We start from the raw sequence: 25,683 nt of genomic DNA on the forward strand, positions 1-25,683 counted from the left end.
ATGAGCCACTATGCCTGGCCCAGTTTTGAAATTTCACTTATAACCGGGAAACTTCTCTCCTCTTTTTTTTATTTTTATTTATTTTTATTTAGAGATGGGGTTTTGCCATGTTGCCCAGGCTAGTTTTGAGCTCCTGAGCTACAGTGATCTCCCTGCCTTCGCCTCCCAAAGGGCTGGGATTAGAGGCATGAGCCACTGCACCCGGCCCCTCCTTCTTTCTTTTACACACTAACATGTGCGTGCACACACATTATTCACAACTGGATTTTGAACTTTTAATTTTGACTTCCTACTCTTTTCAGATCCACAGCTGCTAATGACCTTTGAGGTATTTACTATAAGAATGAATGAATGGGATAATAAATTAGTGAATGGTGGAAACAGGAGCACCCTCATTGGAGAGCAGGTCCCAGAAGCTGTGAAGAACCCAGGGCTCCACAGTTACAGAGGGTGGTCCACAACGGCAGCCTTGCTTTCTGTGTTCGAGCCCCCTTGGCCCATGTCCCCCAGTGCCAGGTTCCTAGAAGGGAGGACTTGGTTGGCCCAGCTGTTGTTGGGTTCTCTCTTGGTGCAGAAACTTGCACCCAGGGCAGGAGCAGGTCATGTTTTAGAAGGATTGCTGTCAGAGTTCCTCCCAACCTTCCCCATGGGTAGGAGTTTAGTTTTTAAAGAAGGGAATTGCTAGGTAGACAGATTTCCCAAAAGCTCTGTAACAAAGTTCTGCAATGTGAGACTGAATTGCTTTAGGAAAAGCAAAGTGATTGTGGCTTTGAGGCACTGTGCACTGAGAACTCCGAATTAAAGCTGCAAGTCTCAACATGTGATCCCCAAAACCCTTTCAGAGGTCTGAGAGGTCCTTCCTTCATCAATTGCACATCTGTGTAAGGCTGGATTTTCTTCTGTATTTAAACCAAAAAAAATATTGCAACAGATTGAAGGCAGATATTTCAGCTGCCCTCTGTGAAACCAGACATTAGAAAATGTTGTAAAAATGTAAAACAATGCCCCTGTTCTCAGTTTTTTTAAAAACACGATTCCCATAAAAAATGTTATTTGTGCTAACATGTAATGGGTTCACTGTTATTGATTTTTAAATGAATACATATTTTGTATATCTCTCAGTTTTAATTCCTAATATGATCCATATTGATAGATAAAACCTATGTAACAAAAAGCTCTTTGGGATCCTCGATAGTTATTGAGGATGTCAAGTGGTCCTGACACCAAGAAATTTGAGACATTAAATGAAATGAAGAAGACAGGTTTCACACTCCCCTGTCTTCTTTTCTGTCCCCTCCTCCTCCTCGGGCCATCCAATCCCACCACTCAGAGAGACACTGGATCTTGTCCTCTCTCCAGCTTTTAGCACCAGGAGCCCCACCTTGTTCCCCTGCTGGGCTCCTGCGGGCAGTTGAGAAGGAGTCAGTGAGCAGAATGTACCTTAGACCCTGGGAGCTTTACCTAGAAAGCTGAGTCAGACAGAACAGTAGGTAAAAAGAGGGCTTTGGACTCCATGTTCTCTGCTTAAAAGCAACCCCATCTGGAGGTAGAAAATTCGGGTAGAAAATCCATTCCCCATGCAGAGAATCCCTGGCAGAATGGCACTCCTCTGTGAGGATGTTTTGTTCTGAAATGTTGGTATGCATTGACAAAGACGGTTGATGCTCCTCTACAAAATCAGCATCCACGCCACGCAAGGGAAAGTGAGGAGTGGAAAAATACTGAATATCAGAGGTCAGAAAAGTCAGGAAACTCCCCTTAATGCTAAAACAACAAGGTTATCTAGAAAGCCCCTAGCAGGGCAAGCGGCCCTTTGTGGTTTGGTCAAAGGGCGGGAACCAATGAACAACTGACTAATGTTTAACTTTAAATGTCAGCCAATTATAAACCTACAACTGTAAAAATCCCCAGTGACTCTGTAACTTGCTGTAACTTGTTTGTGTCTGACTATAAAAGACGGCTGAGCACCGAGCTCAGGGTCTCTCCCTAGGATCTGATGCCTAGCTGGAGGGAACCGAGTTTGAACTCGAAATAAAGTGATCCCTGCCGCTTGGCTTTGTCTCTGGACTCTGGTGGTTGCTTTTGGGTCATCTCGGGTCTGGGCATTACATCTTGGGGGCTCGTCCGGGATTGCCCCTAAGCCCACCAGACCCCAGGCCAACGGGTCATCGCAAAAGTGAGTAAGCCGGCTCTGTTTATATGTTGTCTGTCTGCCTCTGAATAATCCCGCGGGGTCTGTATATGAGACTGATCTAGTCCTGGCGGACGCGCTATAGGACAGTCAGTGGAGGCCAGTGGGAGATGTCCTCCGGTACTCATCTGGGGCTCTGTATTCTGTGGCCCATATGCTTCTGGTCGGGTCCTAAGCCCGAGACGAGCTAGCGATCAATATATCTTGGTTGTTGGAAGTTATCTGTTGCACGCCCCTTACTAATTTACCTTGATTTACAGGAGCTTCGGAGCCAGTCCTGTACCAGGCACTAATATCCCTTACCACCCATCTTCTATCAACAGAATTTCCTCGGAATGGGCAACTCCCAGACCACACCACTTTCTCTCCTTGTCAATAATTTTAAAGATGTGAGAGCAAGGGGACATGATCTCAGTATAGAACTTAAAAAGGGAAAATTAATAACCCTCTGCCGCTCTGGGTGGCCCACCTTCGGTGTAGGCTGGCGAGCTGAGGGAACTTTTTGCCTCCCCATTATTCTCCAGGTAAAATCAAGGGTTTTCCTGCCAGGTCGGTCGGGACACCCAGATCAGATCCCCTACATTTTGGTCTGGCAAGATCTGGTGGAAAATCCGCCCCCGTGGCTAGCTCCCTTTCTGCTGACTTCTGAACCCTGTAAAACCCTAGTTGCGCAACCAACTGGGACCACCAAAAGACCAAAAACTCCAACTGCCCCCTTGCCCCCTGTATTGCCTGACAGCCAGGACCCCGTATCCTTGGAACCCCCGCCTTATCATCCCCCTCCTGGACCCCAGGCCCAAGCCCAACCGGCCGCACTCCCAGGAAGCCATGAGGGCCGAGAAGCGGCAGCGGCGCCAGGTGAAACTGAAAGTGAACATGGCTCGGAAGGGCCAGCGGGACGAATGCGCGGGCGTATCCAGCGTGAGGCAACTCCGCGACTTCCCGATTCCACTGTAGCGCTCCCCTTAAGGGAAATAGGACCCCCGATGACACAGGCAACCCTAGGCTCCAGTATTGGCCATTCTCTACCAGTGACCTGTACAACTGGAAAACTCAGAATGCCCGGTTCTCTGATAACCCCAAGGATTTAACAGCCCTTCTAGACAGTGTCATGTTCACTCATCAGCCCACCTGGGATGACTGCCAACAGCTCCTCCGCATTCTGTTCACAACGGAGGAATGGGAGAGAATCCAGGTAGAGGCTAGAAAGTTGGTTCCTGGAGATGACGGTCAACCGACTACAAACCCCAACCTCATTAATGCAGCATTTCCCTTGACCAGGTCAACGTGGGACTACAATACAGCAGAAGGTAGGGGAAAGCTACTCGTTTATCACCAGACTCTAATGGCGGGTCTCGGGCTGCAGCTCGCAAGCCCACTAATTTGGCTAAGGTATATTCTGTTTTACAGGGGAAGACAGAAAGCCCTGCTGTTTATCTAGAAAGTCTAATGGAAGCCTTTAGACAGTATACACCTATAGATCCAGAGGCCCCAGAAAATCAGGCAGCAGTTGTTATGTCCTTTGTCAACCAGGTGGATACTGTTCTAGACCTAAAAGATGCTTTTTTTAGCCTGCCTTTAGCCCCTAAAAGCCAGGAAATTTTTGCCTTTGAGTGGACAGACTCTGAGAGAGGCATAAGTGGCCAATTGACGTGGACCAGACTGCCACAAGGATTCAAAAACTCCCCAACTCTGTTTGATGAAGCCCTCCACGAAGACTTGGGTGAGTACCGACGCCAACACCCCAGTATAACTCTCTTGCAGTATGTTGATGATCTCTTAATAGCGGCAACGTCCCCAGAGGCCTGCATCCAAGGAACCAAAGACCTCCTGAAAACCTTGGGAAACCTGGGTTATCGAGCCTCAGCTAAAAAGGCCCAGATCTGCAGGCCAGAGGTAACCTACTTGGGGTATCTACTTAGAGGGGGACAGCACTGGCTAACAAATGCTCGAAAAGAAACTGTCCTACAGATCCCCAGACCGCAGTCAACATGGCAGGTAAAAGAGTTCCTGGGATCTGCAGGGTTCTGCAGACTCTGGATACCTGGCTTCGCTGAACTGGCAAAACCCCTCTATCAGGCTACCAAAGAGCAGCAGCCCTTCAATTGGACTGAAGAGGCTGAGCAAGCTATCCAGCAAATCAAAACTGCTCTGCTCTCGGCCCCCACGCTGGGTCTTCCGGATGTCTCTAAGCCTTTCCACTTATACGTGGATGAATGCCGGGGCATAGCAAAAGCAGTATTAACTCAAAATTTAGGTCCATGGCGCAGACCGGTTGCATACCTCTCAAAGAGACTGGACCCAGTAGCTGCAGGATGGCCTCCCTGCCTCCGGATGATTGCTGCAACGGCCCTAATGGTCAAAGACGCTAACAAACTGGCCATGGGCCAAGAATTACAAGTCACCACCCCCGATGCTGTCAAAGGCATCCTCCAACAACCCCCTGACCGATGGCTCAGCAATGCTCGGCTTACCCATTATCAAGGCTGTTGCTAAACCCCCTCAGAATAACATTTAAGCCCCCGACAACCCTAAACCCAGCATAATTGCTGCCAGACCCAGACTTAAGTAAGACGCTCCACGACTATGCTGAAATACTAGCCCAGGTACATGGAGTCAGAGAAGACCTCCAGGACCTACCGCTACCAGATGCAGACCTCACCTGGTTCACTAACGGAAGCAGCTTTGTTCACCAAGGACAGAGGTATGCAGGGGCGGCGGTAACTTCAGAGACTGAGATAATTTGGGCTGAACCTTTACCTCCAGGAACATCGGCTCAAAAAGCTGAGTGAATAGCCTTGACACAAGCTCTGAAACTAGGCAAAGACCGTAAACTGACAGTATATGCTGACAGCCGGTATGCATTTGCCACTGCCCACATACATGGAGCTATATACAGAGAGAGGGGGCTTCTCACAGCTGAAGGAAAAGACATTAAAAATAAAGAAGAAATCTTAAATCTTCTGGCTGCCCTTTGGGAACCCAAAAAGCTGGCTATCGTCCACTGTCCAGGACATCAAAAGGCCACTAACCCAGTCACTCAAGGAAACAACCTGGCTGATCAGACTGCAAAAGACGTGGCTAAAACCACTCCTCAGCTGCTGGCCCTCCAGTTTCCTGATCCCGGGCCCAGAGAGTTGCCCTTTCACCCAGAATACTCAGAAGAAGACCTCCAGTGGATAAGTAAACTCCCCGGAACACAGGTCAGTAATCAGTGGTGGAAAGATTCTAACAACAATACCATTCTCCCGGACAGGTTGGGGCAGCGAGTAATAGCACAAATCCACTGAAGCACTCATCTGGGCCTGCGGCGGATGTTAGATTTGATTCAACACGCTGGACTAAAAATTAAAAACGCCCCTGAAAAAGTAGACGCCACGGTTAAAAACTGTGTAGTATGTCAACTCAATAACGCCAGTCACGGGACCCAGACCACGGGAGAAAGACACAGGGGAGATAGACCTGGTGTATATTGGGAAATTGACTTTACTGAAATAAAGCCAGGAAAATATGGATACAAATATTTACTAGTTTTTATAGATACATTCTCAGGATGGGCAGAAGCTTTTCCAACAAAAAAAGACACTGCACAGATTGTGGCCAAAAAGATCTTAGAAGAAATCCTGCCCAGGTACGGCTTTCTAGTCATGATAGGGTCAGATAATGGGCCGGCCTTCACCACAAAGGTAAGTCAGGGACTGGCTTCCATCCTTGGGGCTAATTGGAAACCACATTGTGCTTATTGACCCCAAAGCTCAGGTCAGGTAGAAAGAATGAATAGAACATTAAAAGAGACTCTAACTAAATTGACCATGGAGACTGGCGCTAACTGGGTAGTCCTCCTCCCCTACGCTCTGTTCCAGGCACATAACTCTCCTTATAAACTAGGACTTACCCCTTATGAAATAATGTATGGCAAACCACCCCCTATCCTCCCTAACCTAAAAGACAATCTCCTCAAAGCTGACACAGATAATGGTCTTGAACTTTTGTTCTCCTTACAAGCCCTACAGAGAGTTCATGAGGAAGTCTGGCCTAAGCTAAAAGAACTATATGAAGCTGGGCCTCCACCCATTCCACATCAATACAAACCGGGAGACTGGGTCCTCGTCAAGCGCCACCGACAAGAAACCCTAGAACCCCGGTGGAAAGGACCATTCCAGGTGATCCTGACTACGCCTATGGCCCTCAAAGTGGAAGGCATCGCCGCCTGGATTCATCACACCCACGCCAAGCCTATAGACCCGCTCTCGGACCTTGTTACATCCTCGACGGGAGAGGCAGCAACCTGGACAGTTGACCGGACCAAAGAAAACCCTCTAAAACTTGTTCTACGCCGCCAGCAACCTAAACTGTAACTATGACACCTACCTCCTTTATAACTCTTCTACTCTTATGGATCCCTTGTGGGGAGACCCAGGCGAACCCGGCAACATCCCCTTTCGCTTGGCGTTTCTTCCTGACTGAGAACTGGACCAATTATGCTCAGACAGAACAAAAGGGGCTATGTACTTGACTTCAGGAACTACCTGGCCTAGTAGCCCTCTCTTTCTCTGGCGTTCCCTTGTTCAGATCCAGACCACCCTACACGCGGCTATACAGAACCAGGAAAGGGAATTAAATGTCCAGCTTTCAACTTTAACTCCTACCCGCCCCTTTTCCTGGTTATCCCTATTAAGAGAAGGGTTAGAAATCGCAAACGCCACTGGCCTAGGCAATCTCTCTGCATGCTTCTTCTGCGCGGCTCTAGGGCGACCGCCGTTAACCGCAGTTCCATTTCCAGGCCCGTCTAATGCTTCTCTCAGCCTAAACCCTAACAATAGCCACCTACCACCCCCGATCCCTGACGTCCCCTTGTTCCTAAACCCTGGACAGACACAAGTTTCCTTTTGTTATTCAAATGCCGGCACTACCCTCTGTAATACAATTTCCACTCCCAACTCAACCCTCTTTGCCCCTCCCAGTTCTTTCTTCTGATGCAATGGGACCCTATATAAGAACCTTTCCACTCAGGCCACTATAACCCTACTGTGTCTCCCTGTCACGCTAGTCCCCCAACTAACCTTGCGCACCCCTGCAGAATTTTCCAGGTGGGACTCCGCCCCTTTCCCTAGATCAAAAAGAGCTATATTCCTCCCCCTAGTAGCCGGAGTCTCACTCACCACGTCCTTAGTTGCTGCAGGACTAGCCGGGGGAGTTTTAGGTCACTCCCTTATCAGTACTGCAAAACTCTCTCAATTCTCCATAGCTATGGAAGCTTCCGCCCAATCCCTTGCCTCATTACAGAGACAATTGACCTCCCTTGCCCAAGTTACTTTACAAAACCGCCGTGCACTAGACCTGTTAACGGCCGAAAAAGGAGGGACCTGTCTCTTCCTCAGAGAAGATTGTTGTTTCTACATAAATGAATCTGGACTCGTAGAAACGCGAGTTCAACAGCTACATAAACTCAGCCTAGAATTGCAGAAACAACAATTCACCTCTGTGGCCAACAGCTGGTGGAATTCCTCCATGTACTCCCTTCTAGTGCCCCTCATAGGACCATTCATAAGTATACTTCTCTTACTCACTATAGGACCATTTATAATAAACAGATTAACAAACTTTGTAAAAGAAAGACTCAACATTGTCCAGCTTATGGTCCTGAGAGCCCAGTACCAACCTGTACTCATCGAGACTTCCGAGTCAGACATATAAGACCCAAGATTGGCTCTCAAGATACTAGAGAGAGGGGGGAATGAGGAGTGGAAAAATACTGAATATCAGAGGTCAGAAAAGTCAGGAAACTCCCCTCAATGCTAAAACAACAAGGTTATCTAGAAAGCCCCTAGCAGGGCAAGCGGCCCTTTGTGGTTTGGTCAAAGGGCGGGAACCAATGAACAACTGACTAATGTTTAACTTTAAATGTCAGCCAATTGTAAACCTACAACTGTAAAAATCCCCAGTGACTCTGTAACTTGCTGTAACTTGTTTGTGTCTAACTATAAAAGACGGCTGAACACCGAGCTCGGGGTCTCTCCCTAGGATCTAATGCCTAGCTGGAGGGAACCGAGTTCGAACTCAAAATAAAGCGATCCCTGCCGCTTGGCTTTGTCTCTGGACTCTGGTGGTTGCTTTCGGGTCATCGCGGGTCTGGGCATTACAAAAGCATTCTTGGCGAGAAATGTTCCTTTGGGAGAGGGGAAAACTTCTACTGCCAAGAGGAGAGAGGAGCTGTGAATCACTAGTGGGGCAGGTAGGAAGCAGCCCCACCCATCACAAGGTGGCTGCAGACAGGACACAGGGGTGTCATGGAGCAGAAAAGCACTTTACTCCATCTGAACAAAAATATGCAGCAAGTCCAGCTCTACATGTGCAGATAATGATCGAAGCAGGGTAACCGAAATCCTAATGTTTGAGTTCAATTTCTCTTTCATCTTTAAGGTCAAAGTCAAGAGAAATTTTCTTCTCAAGGATCATTACTCTTCCAAGACAAAGTGCTGACTGTCCACGCAGAGCCCTGGCTCTGCCACTTCCTGTGTGAATGCTCTGCCTTAATGTTCTTGGCTACAAAATGGGGATAATAACTGGCCGGGCATGGTGGCTCAAGCTTGTAGTCCTAGCACTTGGGGAGCCCGAGGCAGGCAGATCACAAGGTCAGGAGTTTGAGACCAGCCTGGCCAACATTGTGAAACCCTGTCTCTACTAAAAATACAAAAATTAGCCGGGCTTGGTGGTGGGTGCCTGTAATCCCAGCTATTTGGGAGGCTGAGGCAGGAGAACTGCTCGAACCCAGGAGGCGGGGGTTGCAGTGAGCCGTGATTGCACCACTGCACTCCAGCCTGGCTGACAGAGTGAGATTCCATCTCAGAAAAGAAAAAAAAAAAAAATAGGGATAATAATAGTCCTACTTCATGAGGTCATTGTGAGGATTAGCCTGGCACAGACTCAAGCACTCATTACATGTGAAATATCATTATTAGTCAAGTAAGCATCTATTAAGAGATAGACAGTTGTAGTGGTGGTAGTGGTAAGACTATAATATTTTTTCAACTCCCTCAAGCTAATCAGGCCACCAGCTGCGAAAGAAGCAAGTCCTTCTCTTCCTAAGTAGACATGAAAAGGTGCTCTTATGTTTGAATGACTCCAGTGTGAAGTTGAAAAAAAAATTTGGGGTCTCTGCTGTCATCAAGAACAATATAGAGAGCCGCTAATGATTTTTCTTGGAGAATTTGTGAGATGAAAGCAAGGCGGGGGAAACACACAAGTGCAGGTGAGATGGTAAGAGAGAGAAGAAGCTATAGTTGTCACAAAGAATTCAGAACTTCTAATAAGACTTCCAGCCAGGCACAGAGGCTCACACCTATAATCCCAGCACTTTGGGATGCCAAGGTGGGAATATCACTTGAGGCTAGGAGTTCGAGGCCACCCTGTACAACATAGCGAGATCCTGTTTCTAAAAAAACAAAAACAAAAACACACTCCTTACTACTCTTAGAGGTTGTAAGGAAGAAATGCAAGTTTGCATCCCAGATATGGGTTCAGTCCTGGGCAAATCAGAGTGGCTGGTCAACCTAACACCCCCATCTACTCTTCAAATCTTTTTGTTTTGTTTTGTTTTGTTTTTGAGACAGAGTTTTGCTCTTGCCACCTAGGCAGGAGTGCAGTGGCATGATCTCGGCTCATTGCAACCTTGGCCTCCCGGGTTCAAGCAATTCTCCTGCCTCAGCCTCCAAAGTAGCTGGGATTACAGGCATGTGCCACCATACCAGACTAATTTTTGTATTTTTAGTGGAGACGGGGTTTCACCATGTTGGCTAGTCTGGTCTCAAACTCCTGACCTCAGGCAATCCACCTGCCTTGGCCTCCCAAACTACTGGGATTACAGGCATGAGCCACCATGCCTGGCCTACTCCTCAAATCTTAATGAGGAACTTATTCATGTATTTATTTGGTATGTAAAATTCACATGATTCTTTCTCAATATCTGAATGATCTGCTGCAGGCAAAAGGAAAGCACACTCTGAACTGCTCTAGAGCTTTTAGACCCCACCAGGCAAAAGCAGCCTTTACTCTGTAGCAACTTGGACCCTCAGGTTCACTTCTGTTGGGTGCAGCTGTAAGAGAATATACGAACACCCTCCTCCTCCTTATCCCTCACCATATTTAGCAGGAAGATATTTGTTAAAGACCTTATGGGCCAGGGAGAAAAGGGGGAGAAAAAAATTACACTAATTGGTGTGGTTGGTCATAGGCATATTGGCTATCTACACCAATAAGAGGGCATCTCAACCCAAACACAAGCCCTCATTTCTTCCATACTTATCTGCCTGGGGTGCTATAGCAGAGATTTTCTACTTGAGTAGGAAGTTGTCTGGATGACTTGAGTTTTCCGAAGCTAAAGTTCTGAGATTCTGGCACCAGCGAAGCCTCTCTGACTCCAGGGACAGTGTTCATGTAGGGGTCTTCCTGGGGACTTCCAGCCATTTTCCCTAGTGTGGGTCTCTGTCATTGATCCATACCCACAGGGCCTTCAGGATGGTCGCTGCCCTGATGCAGCTGGATCTGGGTTAACAGGGAGGAGCTGGACTTGCTTGAGACAATGTCCACTGGAGCCACAGCTGACTTGCGAGGTCAGCCTGGAATGGCCGTCTGTGGGTAGATCCAGGGGACAAGCTGTCATCTCAGTTGGGTTCTTTAAATACGAGAAACAGAAACTAACTGGGTAACTGACTGGGAGCTTATTGGAAAGATGTGCAGGAGATCTTAGGCCAAAAGAAAAGCCAGGGACCAACTTGAAAATGATGGAACAGGGCAGTAACTAAGGTGTAATCTCCTAGGGTGCACTGTCAGAATGAATCAGCTCCAACCGTCTTCAGGCTTTAGGTCTCTCTGCTAAAGATCAAATTCCCAGAAGAGAGTCAGATCGGCCAGCTTTGGTTTCATGACTGCCCTTTGGCAAGGCAACTTTACTGGCAGCACTTAAGGGTAGAGGGTGGGAGTGGGGAGTGGAGAAAGTTATTTTATCAAAAGAAGGTGCGTGGATGATGGACAGACCAAATTCCAGATGTCCATTCCAGGGAGACTTCCCCAATGGCCTGCTTAGGGGGATGGCAGGGGCCAAAGGTAGGCTTAGCAACTCAACTCAGTACATAGCTGATTTCTAGAGAGTTCAGTATCAGAAAGTGTTTCGTTATAAAACTGGTGATATCCTCATTGAAGAAATTTGGAAATCACAGAAAAGTCCAGAAAAAATAATTTTTAAAAGCCATCTATGATTCTACTAGCCAGAGTTAACCGCAACTAATTTTTCAGGGTGTGTCTCTCCTTTTTTTTTTTTTTTTACAGGATCTCACTCTGTTGCCCAGGCTGGAGTGCAGAGGTGCAATCATAACTCAACGTAGCCTAGAGCCTCTGGGCTCAAGTGATCCTCCCTCCTCAGTCTCCTGAGTATCTGGGACCACAGGCACGTGCCACCATACCTGGCTAATTTTAAAATATTTTTATAGAAGATAGGGTCTCACTGTGTTGCCCAGGCTGGTCTCAAACTCCTGGCCTCAAGCGATTCTATCCACCTCGGCCTCCCCAAGTGCTGGAATTACAGGTGTGAGCCACCACACCTAGCCTATGGATTCTTTTTTACAGAGTTGAGGCTACGCTGTGTGCATATTTCATATTTGATGTTTAAGCACTGTGTAACCTAACTGTTAGAAAAGTGTCTTTGTAACATTGGTCTAGTGACTAGACTTGAGCTGTGGCTGTGCTACCTGCTGGAAGAGGCAGAGGGGACCTTCTTTGGCTCATTATTTCACCAACACTGGGGACCAAGCAAGCGTTGCCCAACTTGGGAAAGTGCCAAGACCTGCCTTTCATCCAGAGGAAGTTCTATCTGGACATCAGCCAAGGTGAATGGGCGCTTCCATGGACATAGTGCTGCATACAGAAGGCCCTACTTCCATATTAGAATCCATATTAGAGTCCTTCTGTTATGAATAGATCACATTTCCATCTCATTATTAAAGAAGACATTACCTTTATTTAGTCACTTAAAATGATGAGAATATACTTAATGATGAAGAGTAAAATCACTAGGAAGGGCCAGGAGTAGTGACTCACGCCTGTAATCCCAGCACTTTGGGAGGCCGAGGTGAGCAGATGGCTTGAGCCCAGGAGCTTGAGACCAGCCTGGGCAACATGGTGAGACCCCATTTCTACAAAAAATACAAAAGTTAGGCAGGCATGGTGGTGCATGGCTGTAGCCCCAGCTGCTGGGGAGGCTGAGGTGGGAGGCTCACCTGAGCTCAGGAGGTCAAGGCTGCAGAGAGCACGCACCCCTGCAGTCCAGCCTGGGTGACAGAGTAAGACCCCATCTCAAAAAAAAAAAAAAAAAAAGAAAAATTCACTAGGAAGGTGGATAATGGGAGAATCCTAGTTGAAATATAGCTATACCCATCTTAATAATGTACCATGTATACACAGATGTGTGTATTTAGGCACCTGAACTTGTGTATTTAATAATATTAAACGGAGAGCTTGCCTGCTTCAATCTTTGCTGACATTTGCTAAGGGATATAATTCAAGGTGATATAAGAATTCTCTGTCACCTGGAGCTAGAGAAATCTGTACAACTCCTGCAATTAACTCTCAGGAAAGAGTAGACCATGTTCCTATTAATAGGGTCCACCCCTCAGAATCGAATCACAGTGGGATCACTTTTGAAGAGGTCAGAATTTGTCCATAGAGGAGAATCATTCAACTTTGCTTTTTGACTCATTCCACGTGACTCAACGGGCCAGCCTCTTATTCTAATACCTCTAGGGACACTTGTTTGCTAAGACACATTATCTGCACAGAAAAGGGCCTCCTAAGTCAAGGCTGGGGAACATCGAGCCATTGGGAATGCCATGCTTGGTCTAGTGACACCCAAGGGACTCCAACTGAGGGGGCTCTCACCTCTCTATTACTCCTTCTATGAGCCTTTCATGGACTCCTTCACTCTCCTCATTTCTAGTTATTTTTCCCTGGGAGTCGGCTTCAGCCCCCTTTTTTCATTCTGAATTATCTTGCCTGCTTCCAGGGTTCCAACTACCTATGGAATTGTGGCTTCCTAATTTATAGTTCTAGCCCAGCCTTTCCTCAAATTCCAGACCCTCTTATCCACAGGATACCCCAGATTTCTACCTTAAAGTTGTCACTAGCACCACCTGTTCACCAAATCCCCAAACTTACTCTTCTCCGTGTGTTATTTTTATCTTGGTGGCACCAAGAGTCTGCCAAGCTTGAAAGCTGGAAGTCAGTACTGATTCCTCCCTCACTCCACCCTCACTCTGTTCACTAAATCCTGTTTAATTCACCCAGTTGGTCATTCAGTGAGTACATTTCAAGCACCTGCTATGTGCCAGGCATTGTGTTAGGTATCTACTGTGAAGCAAAAATTGACAAGGTCCTTGCCCTCATGGCTTACAGTACAGCTAGTGAAACAATGTCATGAAGGAATGTGTCCTAAGTTATGAGTGTTTAGTCTGGGAGACAGGGAAGGCTTCCAGAAGAAAGGAGGAGATCTAAAGGGTGCCTTAAGAATTAAATGAATGAAAGTCATAGGTGGGGAGTTCAATTTCTAAGCAGACAGAACGTCCTGTGTATGAGCTCTGAAAGAGGTGGAAGGAATGAGGCACGTCCTTCAAGGGACTAAGGAACGACCTCTGGAAAGTGAGTGGTCTTCCAGGAAGGCCATCATGGCTGAGGGGTAATGAATTGCAGTAATACTGAGACGGGAGAGGAGAGTGGGGAAGTGGGAGAGGCCCCATTGCTCAGCACCTTGTAAAGATTTTGGTCATTTTTTTAAGAGGACAGAGGAGACTTTTGAGGTGGGTGGGATGGTGGGTGGGGAAGGTTGAGGAATGACAGATTTCTATATGAAAGTCACTCTGGCCACAAAGTGGAAAATGGATTAGATGGGGCCTGGGCAGAGGTAGGGGAAGGCGATCCCATTGGCTTCCTCCTTGCCATCCCCGTAGCCATGATCCCCAGTCCAGATTTTTGTTGTCTCTTCTTGCCTTGCAGCAGAAAACACCTCTACTACTGTCCCTAGCAACTTACGTTCAGTGTGGCTGTCTCACTTCTGACAATAGAAAAGAAAATCAACAATCCTTCTTTGGGCTCAAAATAAAGTTCAAACTCCTTAGTCTGGCTACAGGTCCCTTCAAACCCGGCCCTTGTCTCCCTCACCAGTGTCACATCCAACCACTTGTCACCAATACCCTGTGCTCTAGTCCATACAAGGGAGACTCGAGAGCTGGACTGCAGTTTGAGGTGGAAGGACCAGAGGAGTAGAGGCACCGAGAGCCAAATCTGAGGCTGAGTCAGAGGTCTAGAATATTAACTGAACAGAAAGTAAAGGAAACCGGCCGAAGTGGGGGTTTCAGGCAGTTGGCTTCCAGCACCTTCAGGGAGTTGGCTATGAGAGCGTCAAAGACCACTATCTGGGAAGCACTCAGGGACAAGGCATCTGGAGGCTTGGATGCAAGACCAAAGGTGTAGTCACTGGGAGGTGGTTCCCCAGGACAAGCCCCTGAGCACTGACAGATGGGAGCTTCAGGACAGGACCCCCAACCAGTAGAGAACTGAGGTTCCCAGACAGCCATGACCACAGCTGGCAAAGAATGGGCAGGACTCAGAGACCTGTAACTCAGAAGGTCAAGGGCAATGGCTGACTTGAGGATGACTTGGTAGGAGGAGAACGATGAGAACATTCTTTATATTCTACCTGTCTGGAGCCAGAATGAATTCTAGAACAAAAGGAGCAAAGCCAAGCTTCCAGTCAAGGCTAGAGCTAGAAGTGCGTGGAGAAAGGAGTGGGCAGCTCCTGCCTTCACCTGCACCAAGTTCAACAAACACACAGTCATAGCCATGGCTGGTCCCCAGAGCACACACAAGACAAGGATGTTAGTGGCCGCCCCATGCACCCCGGTGAGCTGTGCTCACTTGGGAGACCCATCCTCCTTGAAGGTGAGTGAAATCTCAACATGAGTAAGGTTCTGAGAGTAGCCCTGTAACTCTGAGGAGGGCCTCTGGAGACCATAACTGTGTACAGTTCACATGGTAACCAGAAGACTATGACATACTTCAGAAGGCGGTGAGGTCACAGAACACAAGCTTTAAAGTAAGTGAATCATGTGTGCCTCATTTATTTTTAAAAGCAACTTCTGAGAAGGGCTTAGAACAAATTTTTTCCCTGAGTGCCATTTCCCACAGGTACTCACAGAACAATAAGGTGTGACCATAATGGCTGCACTGAGTTGTCTCTTGGACAGTGTCAGAAGGGACATAAAGAAGGTGGACAGAGAACTAAGACAACTGAGATGCATCGACGAATTTAGCACACGGTGCCTGTGTGACTTGTATATGCACCCCTACTGCTGCTGTGACTTGCACCCATATCCGTACTGCTTGTGCTACTCCAAGCGATCACGCTCTTGCGGCCTGTGTGATCTCTACCCATGTTGCCTGTGCGATTACAAGCTTTACTGTCTGCGACCATCGCTCAGAAGTTTGGAGAGGAAAGCCATCAGAGCCATAGAAGATGAGAAGCGAGAGCTTGCCAAGTAAAATAACTTATTTTTAGATTTTTATAGTTGGTATATTAGCCTTATAAGTTGGAATAAGGAAAAATATGTGACAATCAATACTTGAACAAAGATTAAAAGGGTTCAGGATAATGACCCTGGTGACTTAGGAAAGATTTAAGGAAAGAAGAGTAAATGAGTCCACGATGGGAATTGTTGGGTTCTCAAAAGACAATGTAATGATGTTGATTGGCAAGGTCGTTGGTGGTTTATAGCAAGAATGCCAGTATGATAAATAATGCGGCTTTAATGAAGGGAAGAAACAGGGGGTGTCATTAAAAAGCCATTGGAAGCAGCAAACTAAACATTTTTCCTGGTTATGAGTAAAGTGATTTGAGTATATTTGGACTTACAGAAATGACTATAGGAGAAGTAATAATAATTGATCAAATCCTTAATGTGTGCCAGAGGCTTTACAAGCAGGAGAGCAAATTGAACAATAGAGGCATTGCCTTGGTCTTGTGGGAATATCATTCTCCTATCCCCCCACTCCAGACAAAGACTTACCTTGTGTCTGGAATTAGGTCTATCATGTTGGCCTCCCCTCTCATTCTAGCAAAGATCTTGCAAATAAACTATGGACTGAGTTGTAGCTTTCAGGATAGACTTGAAAGTCTTTTTAATTGAATTGGGCAATTAAAAAGAGTCAGTTTAAAAAAATTTTGTTTTAGATTATATTTTCTTTTTACCTGAAGAAGCCTTTCCTTTTCTAACTTTTTACATATGCCATTTAGTCTGTTACTGTTGATGAAAAAGATGGTTCAAAGGGCTGTCCCTGGTTAAAGAAATAATACATTCATACACTGAAATAATAAGTAAACGTAGAAAGGATTGATGAAACATTTTACATATTGATGTATTAAGTCAAACAAGCAAAGTGTAGAAAAACGGACAGACGATAGATAGATAGATAGATAGATAGATAGAGTCTCTTGATAACAGTGACAGTGATGTTTCTTTGGAAAAAGCAATAGGAGGTCGGGTGCAGTGGCTCATGCCTGTAATCCCAGCACTTTGGGAGGCCGAGGCGGGCAGATCACCTGAGGTCAGGAGTTTGAGACCAGCCTGGCTAACATGGTGAAACCCCATCTCTACTAAATACAAAAAAAAAAAAATTGGCCAAGCATAGTAGCAGGTGCCTGTAATCCCAGGTACTTGTGAGGCTGCGGCAGGAGAATCGCTTGAACCCAGGAGGCAGAGGTTGCAGTGAGCCAAGATCGCGCCACTGCACTCCAGTCTGGGTGACAAAGCGAGACGCTGTTTCAAAAGAAAAAAAAAAAAGGATAATTATTGTCTAGGTCACCAGCCACCAATGGTCATGAATGAACCTCCCTCATAGCCCGGGAGCTTTCACCTCTAAATTCATCTATACTCTTTGAACCAATGTTTGTTTTTATTTCTTAGGGTATCAAGTTACATAAATTGCTCACACTTGAGGCAGGGGCTCTTTTTGAAATATTTGGTCCAAGTTAAGGTTTCCTTGTGAGCAGATCAGTATCCAGTCTCCTCCTACCTTTGGATACTTGAATACCCTTGTCCAGGTCTTTCCAGCCTCTGTCTCCTGGCTGCTCTCCTATCCCCAGACTCTACCAATTAAAATGCCTCTCTGTCCTGTGTCATCTACTCTCTTTATGCCTCTTTCAGGAGCCTTGTTTCTTGGCATGCAGTAGAAACAGCCTCAAGCTTAATCTCGGCAGTGTAGTTTAGGCAAGAGGTAATGCTTTCTCTTGTTTGTGATGCTCTTCCTGACAGCGTCTGGGTCTTTGCCTACTTTTTCTGTGCCTGCAGGCAGTATATGAAGCTGGTGATGTCTTTACATTAATTCCTGGATCTCGGAAATGATAACTCCAAGTCCATTTTAGAAATGACCTCAAAGCTTGTCCTCTTTATCTCTTCCAATTCACACCACCTTGTGAAATGTCTATGCTCTATTTCTGACAACTTGACATTTCACTCTCCAAAAAGGCTTAGTGTCGTTTGCAAACCTAAATATTCAATTTTCCTGAATATGGGTGAATATGGGTGAAAATGTTAAACCCTGATTCTAGCCTCAGTCCCAGACGGCCCCCACTGTAGTATTTTTTCTTCTAGTGCAATGCCGTTTATTCTTATCTCTAAACTAGCGCCTGATCCATAACTAAATAGATACAGAAATATCATGTTGATTCATTTTTTTTTTTTTTTTTTTTGAGACGGAGTCTCGCTGGGCCGCCCAGGCTGGAGTGCAGTGGCCGGATCTCAGCTCACTGCAAGCTCCACCTCCCGGGTTTACGCCATTCTCCTGCCTCAGCCTCCCGAGTAGCTGGGACTACAGGCGCTGGCCACCTCGCCAGGCTAGTTTTTTGTATTTTTTAGTAGAGACGGGGTTTCACCATGTTAGCCAAGATGGCCTCGATCTCCTGACCTCGTGATCCGCCCGTATCGGCCTCCCAAAGCGCTGGATTACAGGCTTGAGCCACCGCGCCCAGCCATTTTTTTTTTTTTTTTTTAGTAGAGACGGGGTTTCACCGTGTTAGCCAGGATGGTCTCGATCTTCTGACCTCGTGATCCGCCCATCTCGGCCTCCCAAAGTGCTGGGATTACGGGCTTGAGCCACCGCGCCCGGCCGATTCAATTTTTTCAAACAATCTTTGGTGTGAAAGCTTGCCCAAGGCTTTTTGAGTTTAGATTTCATATTCACATGACCTTCCTCCCTTTTAAAGAATGCAAGGGGGTTGGCTAGTTATGCCATATCCTTTCAGATGGCAGGCTGTGTTGTCCAGAAGGTTCTTTGCCCAATGTGAAGTGAAGACTCTCTGATCTGCAGTTGTGTTGGCCCCCTTGAAACTGTTTCTCTGGGTCAGAGTCAATCTACTGTGTCTCTGGGTCCTCCTTTAATAACTGGTAAAAAGCCTCAGTCAACAGCTTCTTAATTCATCCCACAGATTTCTTGAGCACTCCTGACTATAATAGTCAGTTATTTGATTGATGTATGTGTAGTGTTTTCTTAGATTGGGCATAGAAAATCCAATCTAAGCTGGGTGCAGTGGTTCACACCTGTAATCCCAGCACTTTGGGAGGCTGTAATGGGAGACTTGCTAAAGTCTGGTAATTCGAGACCAACCTGAGCAACACAAGGGGACCCCATCTCTACAAAAAATTAAAATTAAAAAAATTAGCCAAGCGTGGCAGCACATGCTTGTGGTCCACAGTACTCAGGAGGCTGAGGTGGGAGGATTGCTTGAGCCTGGGAGGTCAGGACTGCAGTCAGCCGTGATTATGCCACTGCACTCCAGCCTAGGCAATAGAAAAGAGACCCTGTTTCAAAGAAAGATGAAAGAAAGAAAGAAAGAAAGAAAGAAAGAAAGGAAGGAAGGAAGAAGGAAGGAAGGAAGGAAGGAAGGAAGGAAGGAAGGAGAGAGAGAGAGAAAGAAAAGAAAGAAAGGAAGGAAGGAAGGGAAAGAAAGAAGAGACGGAGGGAGGGAGGGATGGAAGGAAGGAAGGAAGGAAGGAAGGAAGGAAATCCAATCCATTTCCATTCTTTATTGGGCAGCTACTCCAGAAGACAACATGTTGGCAGTGTCTTCCTTAGTAGAGACCCAAGTAAGCACCTTTGTTTCTTTAGCTTCTTTGATATCCTCTTTTCCTCCCCTAGAGGCAGGCAGTAGCCCTGTCTCTTCCTCCCTCTTCCGGATTTAGAGGGGCTGAGAGGACTGCATTGGTTTCCTTTGTGGGAAGCCATGCCACCAGCCTGATTTAAGTTGTACCCGATTCACCACCACATTTCATGGGCTTCCCTACCCTCTGTCTTAAAGCTGGAGAAACAAAACCCAGGCCCTCCTCAATCCTGCCCTAGGAGTTTATTATCTAATTCATGGGTGCCCCGCGTGGCCAGGACACCAGGCAGTCCCCGGGAGCAAAAGAACTTTGATTTACAGCTGTACTCTTTACCGGTACCTAGAAACGAATCCTGAGACCATGTTTCTGTCCGCGTACCCAAGTGTCTGTGGTTGGCACAAATCTCAGTGAAAAATTCCCTTGAAATCCCCACACCAGGGGCACTCTCAAAACTTCAAAAATCTGCCTCCTCATTTCTTGGTTCCCTCTTCATGCTCTGAGGATGAGGTTTTCACTGAATCCACTCTTGCTTGGTCAGGCTGATGAGTCAGGCCTCATGGTGAGCTCTTTGTGGGTTTAGAGGTGCCTTGCCCAGGTCTAAGCCCTCAGAGAAAGCTTTCTAGTCTCTCTCATTCTCTGACCCAGAGGTCAAAGTATAAGTGAGCCCTATGGGGCTTTCTAGCTGATGCAAGGCTGGCTCTTCCACTCCCACTGAGGGGAGCTCTCCCTTGTTTCCCTCTGTGTCCTCTGCAGAAGTGGAAGTGAGTTGGGCCTTTGCCTGCCTCTCATCATAGACTCTTCACATCCATACTTCTCACAGCTCAGTCACGCCTTGGCTGCAGGGGTAAAAGTCGCTTCCCATCTAGGCCAAATGCATTGCTATGATTTGGTTTGACCTTGTTGTTTAATGATATAAGACTTAAAGCTTCAGATTTAGGGTAAGTCCATGTAAGGTGGTCCTGGTGCAGCTTGATAAAGAAGACTTACACTTTATTGAATGAAACTGTTCCTAGCACTTCACGTTCATTTAAGCCTTGTAACATGGGTGATATATTGGGTGATATTATCTTGGTCATCTTACAGACAATGAAACAGATTCAGGGGCCATGTTCTTGATCACTAGGTGGTGGCAGAGCCAAGACTTGAAGCTGTGTGTGCCTGAGTCTGGAATCTGTGAGCTGAATCTCTTGTCAGTGGTTCTCCATGTGTGGCCCCTGAAGCAGATTACTAGCATTACCTGCAGCATGTTAGAAATGCAGATTCTCAGATCCACCCTAGATCTGCTAGTTCTGAAACCTCTGAAACTCTAGGGGTGGGATCCAGCCACCTGTGTTTTTCTGTTGCTGTTGTTGTTTTGTTTTGTTTTTCTGAGATGGAGTCTTGCTCTGCCACCCAGGCTGGAGTACAGTGGTGGGATCTCGGCTCACTGCAACTTCTGCCTCCTGGGTTCAAGTGATTCTCCTTTCTCGGCCTCCTGAGTAACTGGGACTAGAGGTGTGGACAACCACGCCCAGCTAATCAGCCACCTGTGTTTTAACAAACCCTGCAGGAGAGTCAGATGCACTTGTGCCATGCTGCCTGGCTCCCTGCTGAGTGATATTGTCCTCAGTATCAACCCGAAAGCCTGGAGAAGAGAGAAAAGGCTAGAAAATAAGAGAAAGGGGGAAGAAAGGAGAAGAGAAAGAAAAAGATGTGTTGGAAAGAGAAGGATCAAGTTTAAATGGGACTTTGGGAAGAGGCTATATTCAGGAGAAAAAGCAAAGTACTCCAACGAAGCCTAGAGGAAGGCCTGCCCCACCTGGTTCCCTGGTAGAGGTAGATATTTTTGACATCTTCATTAGTTTATTCATGACCAGGCTGAATCTGATTTATATATTTGAGAAGATGGCTGGGTATGCAGCTGGTCATTGCTGTGGGCAGCATGTTTCATATTTGGGAGTCTGGTTGTACATCCAGGTGAAATTCAGCATTAGCAGGGAGGAAAGGAGGCTGCACAGAGCAGTAGACACAGGCACTGACTGTCTGCTAGCTTTTCCCAGCCTTCCCAAGAGGCTTCTGCAAAGGAGCTGATTTCCCTACGTTTACTGAGGCTAAGCTTCGGCCCCATGATAACAAGTATAGGAGGCAAACTTCCTTTGCGCAGAACCCCATAGAGCCATGGAAAATTCCAGGTGGGGTGATGGGGACATCATCAGGCAGGAGTCAAATTGCAAGTTCAGAGTTGAGTCTGATGAGTAAAATGTGGCTTCTGCAAGTTTCCCCTAAACCAACACATCTTCCCTGATAACCACTGACTTAGAAGCAAGAAGAAAAGGAAGCATGATCTGGCCAAGACTTTTTGGGTGACTTCCTGAAGACATTTGTGAGACTCTTGTGCAGCTGTCACAGAGCCACAGGAACCAAAGCGACAAGAATAGAGGAAAAAAAGGAACCCAAGCAACAAAATACATGAAATTGTGCCTTGGGACCCAGGTTACTTAGAGATGAATCTGGGCACTGACATGGGCTTATAGACCTGGCTCCCAGATCCAGCTTCTGTGGAGGTCAAGAGGGCTTTGCCAAAACCAGCTGTGGCCAGAGCCGGGGCCACTAGCAAGGACTCCTAGCGGGGGTCCTGGGCCCTCCTTTAGGAGCCCGGCTGCATCATCCTGGTGGGATTTGATGTTTCTCGTCTCGTATGAGAAGATCCGAGCTGAACAGAAGTTTGATTCTCAGACCATGCACACACTGTGGGAGAGTCTTGAAAGGCCCAGAGAGTGCCCATCTTGCTCTGTGCTTCCCCTTGGGCTTGGCTGCTCTGGCTTTAAGCCTGTAATCCATCCAGAAAGGGTACCATGCCTGGAGTTTGGGCTGGTTCCCTGCATCTTTGTGGGCTATTTTCTGCCCATCCAGCAAGACAGAGTGCTTGTTCTCCTGCTTACCTCACAAAGATAGATTTCAAAGAGTCCAAAATTCTCCTACTTTCTCCTTAGTGTGGCGTAGGGTACCCTGGCACACCCAGGGCAAGAAAGACAATCATGCCCCATGCCACCCCCAGGTTCCATGGGGCAAGAAGTAGAAATGGGGCTGAGGTCGGGTGTGGTGGCTCACACCTGTAATCCCAGCACTTTGGGAGGCTGAGGCAGGCAGATCACAAGGTCAAGAGATTGAGACCATCCTGGCTAACATGGTGAAACCCCCTTCTCTACTAAAAAAAAAGAAGCCAGGCATGGTGGCAGGCACCTGTACTCCCAGCTACTCAGGAGGCTGAGGCAGGAGAATGGCGTGAACCCGGGAGGTGGAGCTTGCAGTGAGCCAAGATGGCGCCACTGCACTCCAGTCTGGGTGACAGAGCGAGACTCCATCTCAAAAAAAAAAAAAAAAGAAAAGAAAAGAAATGGGACTGAATACAGTCCTCTGGGTGTATTACACAAGTTGTTTCTGTTTGCCTCATGTCTTCTGGGACTGAGTTCTACTTGATCATTTTATAATTAGCCACTAAGAGTCTTGATTTGTAACTTTCAGTACAAGGTAGTGAACACTCAAACTGCTAATCTAATGATGTTAGGGCTCAAGTGGAAAATACAGATAAAAATCAATATGTATAGCATGATTTCACAAGAACACATACAAAACTCTCTCTCTTTCTGCATGTATATAGAACTACACACACACACACCACACACACACACACACACACAAAGTCAAACACCAAAATGCTAAGAGTTATATGAGATTATAGGTATTTTTTAATAGTCCATATGTTTACTTATCTGTATTTTGAGTCTTCTACAATGAACTTGTATAACTTATGTAACAAAAAGAAGTAACCGCATAAACAAAATTTAACATACAAAAGTGATATGGTGATAATTACATCTGCATCACAGTCATTATTGTGAAGATTAAATGAAATATGCCTTTAACATGCTTAGCACTTTCCACAGCACACTGAAAAAAAAAAAGACAAAACCTTAACATCCTATGTGCCAAGCATTATTGTAAATATTTTCTTGCATTAACTAATTTAAGCCTCACAGCAACCCAATGATGTAGACTATTTTTATTGCCCCAATTTTACAGATGAGGAAACTGAGGCACAGAGAAGTAACTTATCCACATTGCAGAGCCAAGCTTTAAACCTAGGTACACCAGTTCCACAGTCTGTTCTTAGGCACTTTGCTTTACTACCTCTTGACGAATCATAACTGATCAATTAGTGTGAGCTGCTGTTATTGTTTTTATTAAGGATTTACACAATAGAACTACTGAATAGCAAAAGGTAGCTCTATAGGAACCATGGTAGCTCTGCAGTGAGAACAGAGAGTGCTGATGTGTAGCATTTTCCAATTTCCATGGTGTAAATATCCTCATCACGACTATGATTGATTTCAAGCTATCAGCGTGCAGTACTAAATGGGGAGTCAGGAAGAGATATGCACTATCAGCTCTTGCTAGCTGATGCGATCCTGATTCAGGACACCACTGGCAGGCTGTTCTGTATCTGATCAACATGGCCCCACCCAGCTGACTGCATTTCTGCTGGTTCCGGCTGTCCAGAGCCTAGAGTGACTTCCCAGCCTGGAGGAGCCAGGCCCTGCTGGGCAGAGCCAGGCCAGGACTCTCCTGCCATCCTTGTTTGATTGAGCTTTCAGGCTGTCTCTGTGCAATTGCCAGAGGTAGCACCTGTCCTATGAACCAGTAGGGCTGGGTTCTAAAGTTGACAGCCATCTCTAAAATGCAGATTTTAAATGGTATCTTAATAGTTACATCCCATTTTTTAATCTACATAAATACAAAATATAATTTATATATATAATTTAATTATAACTATATACACAATTTAATTATAGTAATAATGAGAGTGATAATAATTAAGCAGGATTTATAATGTACCAAGCACAGTGCTAAGTAAAATATCATAATCTCATCTAATCCTCCAATAGCCCTATATGATGCAGGCATTAATATAATTATTATCTCCATTTTGCAGATGAGGAAACTGAGGCACAGAGGGGTTAAGGAACCTACCCAAGGATGCATAACTAATAAAAGGAGGAGCTGGTATTTAAACACGAGAGAAAGATTTGGAAGGGCAGGCAGCATGTATTCATTGTAAATAGCGGTGTACTTGTGAGGCCGTGTGATTCACATGGGTGGGCCACACTTTTTACTTCATGCATTTGTGTAAAGTTTATTTTCACAGTGGCTAGTGTTAACTTTGGCTATTTCAAAAGCTAGAAATCAAAATATTGCTTCTCAAGCTGTGTCTGGATTCTGAGGTCTGAGCTCTCTCCTACCCTGTCCCTTTTCTCAATTCCAGACTGAGAAGAACAACAAATAGAATTCTGGCTTCCTCCTGCTGTAGCAGTAACATTTTAGGATCAGTGAATGTATGCGGTTTTGAACCTGATCAAGTCAAAGTTCGAGTGAAGGATGGAAAGGTATGTGTGTCGGCTGAACGGGAGAACAGGTACGACTGCCTCGGATCGAAAAAGTACAGCTACATGAACATCTGCAAAGAGTTCAGCTTGCCGCCCTGTGTGGATGAGAAGGATGTAACATACTCCTACGGGCTCGGCAGTTGCGTCAAGATCGAGTCTCCTTGCTACCCTTGCACTTCTCCCTGCAACCCTTGCAACCCATGCAACCCGTGCAGCCCCTGCAACCCCTGTAGCCCCTGCAGCCCCTGCAACCCATGTGACCCTTGCAACCCGTGTTATCCCTGTGGAAGCCGATTTTGCTGTAGGAAGATGATTTTGTAAAGTGCACATAGGAACCCATTACTTAATAGAAGTCAGCTACTCCCCCCAGGCAGCTCTCTCAATGTTTCTCCTCTCCTTCCCGTGGCCCCTGTTGTTCAAGTACCTAGGAAACTGAATACATAATTGCAATCTGCTGGTGTTGTGTGAAAGTCTTTTGGTTAAATCCACTGCAGGAGCCCTGCAGAGTTAGTGAACACTGGAATAATGGATGGGAATAGAAGGATGATATATGGTGAGACCCACCCTCCCACTCCCTCCTCCATACCCAACTACCTCCAAACTCCAGGAGAAGACACTTTTCTGGTGGGCATCCCCAGACATTGTTTTCCAGATGATCCAGTGAAATGGCCTAGCCCAGAAACCAAATGGTCAAAGCAGAAACAGATTAACTAGAGTTGAAGGCAAACACATTTTCAAAGCTACTGCAGTAGGGAGTCCTGGAAAGAGACTCCTCAAGCACAGTGGGGTTGTGGTTTGACTGGACAATGATCAGAATACAAAAAGTATGGGGTGGTAGGTGGGATGAGGGGCATGTTTGCTGGCCAAG

General features: G+C 46.3%; 1 protein-coding gene across 1 annotated transcript; it reads left to right on the top strand.

The window, feature by feature from the left end:
- Positions 1–15,295: 15,295 nt before the first annotated feature.
- ODF1 (outer dense fiber of sperm tails 1) lies at positions 15,296–25,269 on the top strand. Its single transcript, XM_033203190.1, has 2 exons — positions 15,296–15,774; positions 24,695–25,269. The coding sequence occupies exons 1-2, from the start codon at positions 15,455–15,457 to the stop codon at positions 25,134–25,136; spliced, it is 762 nt and encodes a 253-aa protein (XP_033059081.1). The 5' UTR covers positions 15,296–15,454; the 3' UTR covers positions 25,137–25,269.
- Positions 25,270–25,683: the final 414 nt, after the last annotated feature.

The sequence above is a fragment of the Trachypithecus francoisi genome, unplaced genomic scaffold (genome assembly GCF_009764315.1).
Source record: "Trachypithecus francoisi isolate TF-2019V2 unplaced genomic scaffold, Tfra_2.0 Lachesis_group7, whole genome shotgun sequence".
NCBI classification, from domain to species: domain Eukaryota; kingdom Metazoa; phylum Chordata; class Mammalia; order Primates; family Cercopithecidae; genus Trachypithecus; species Trachypithecus francoisi.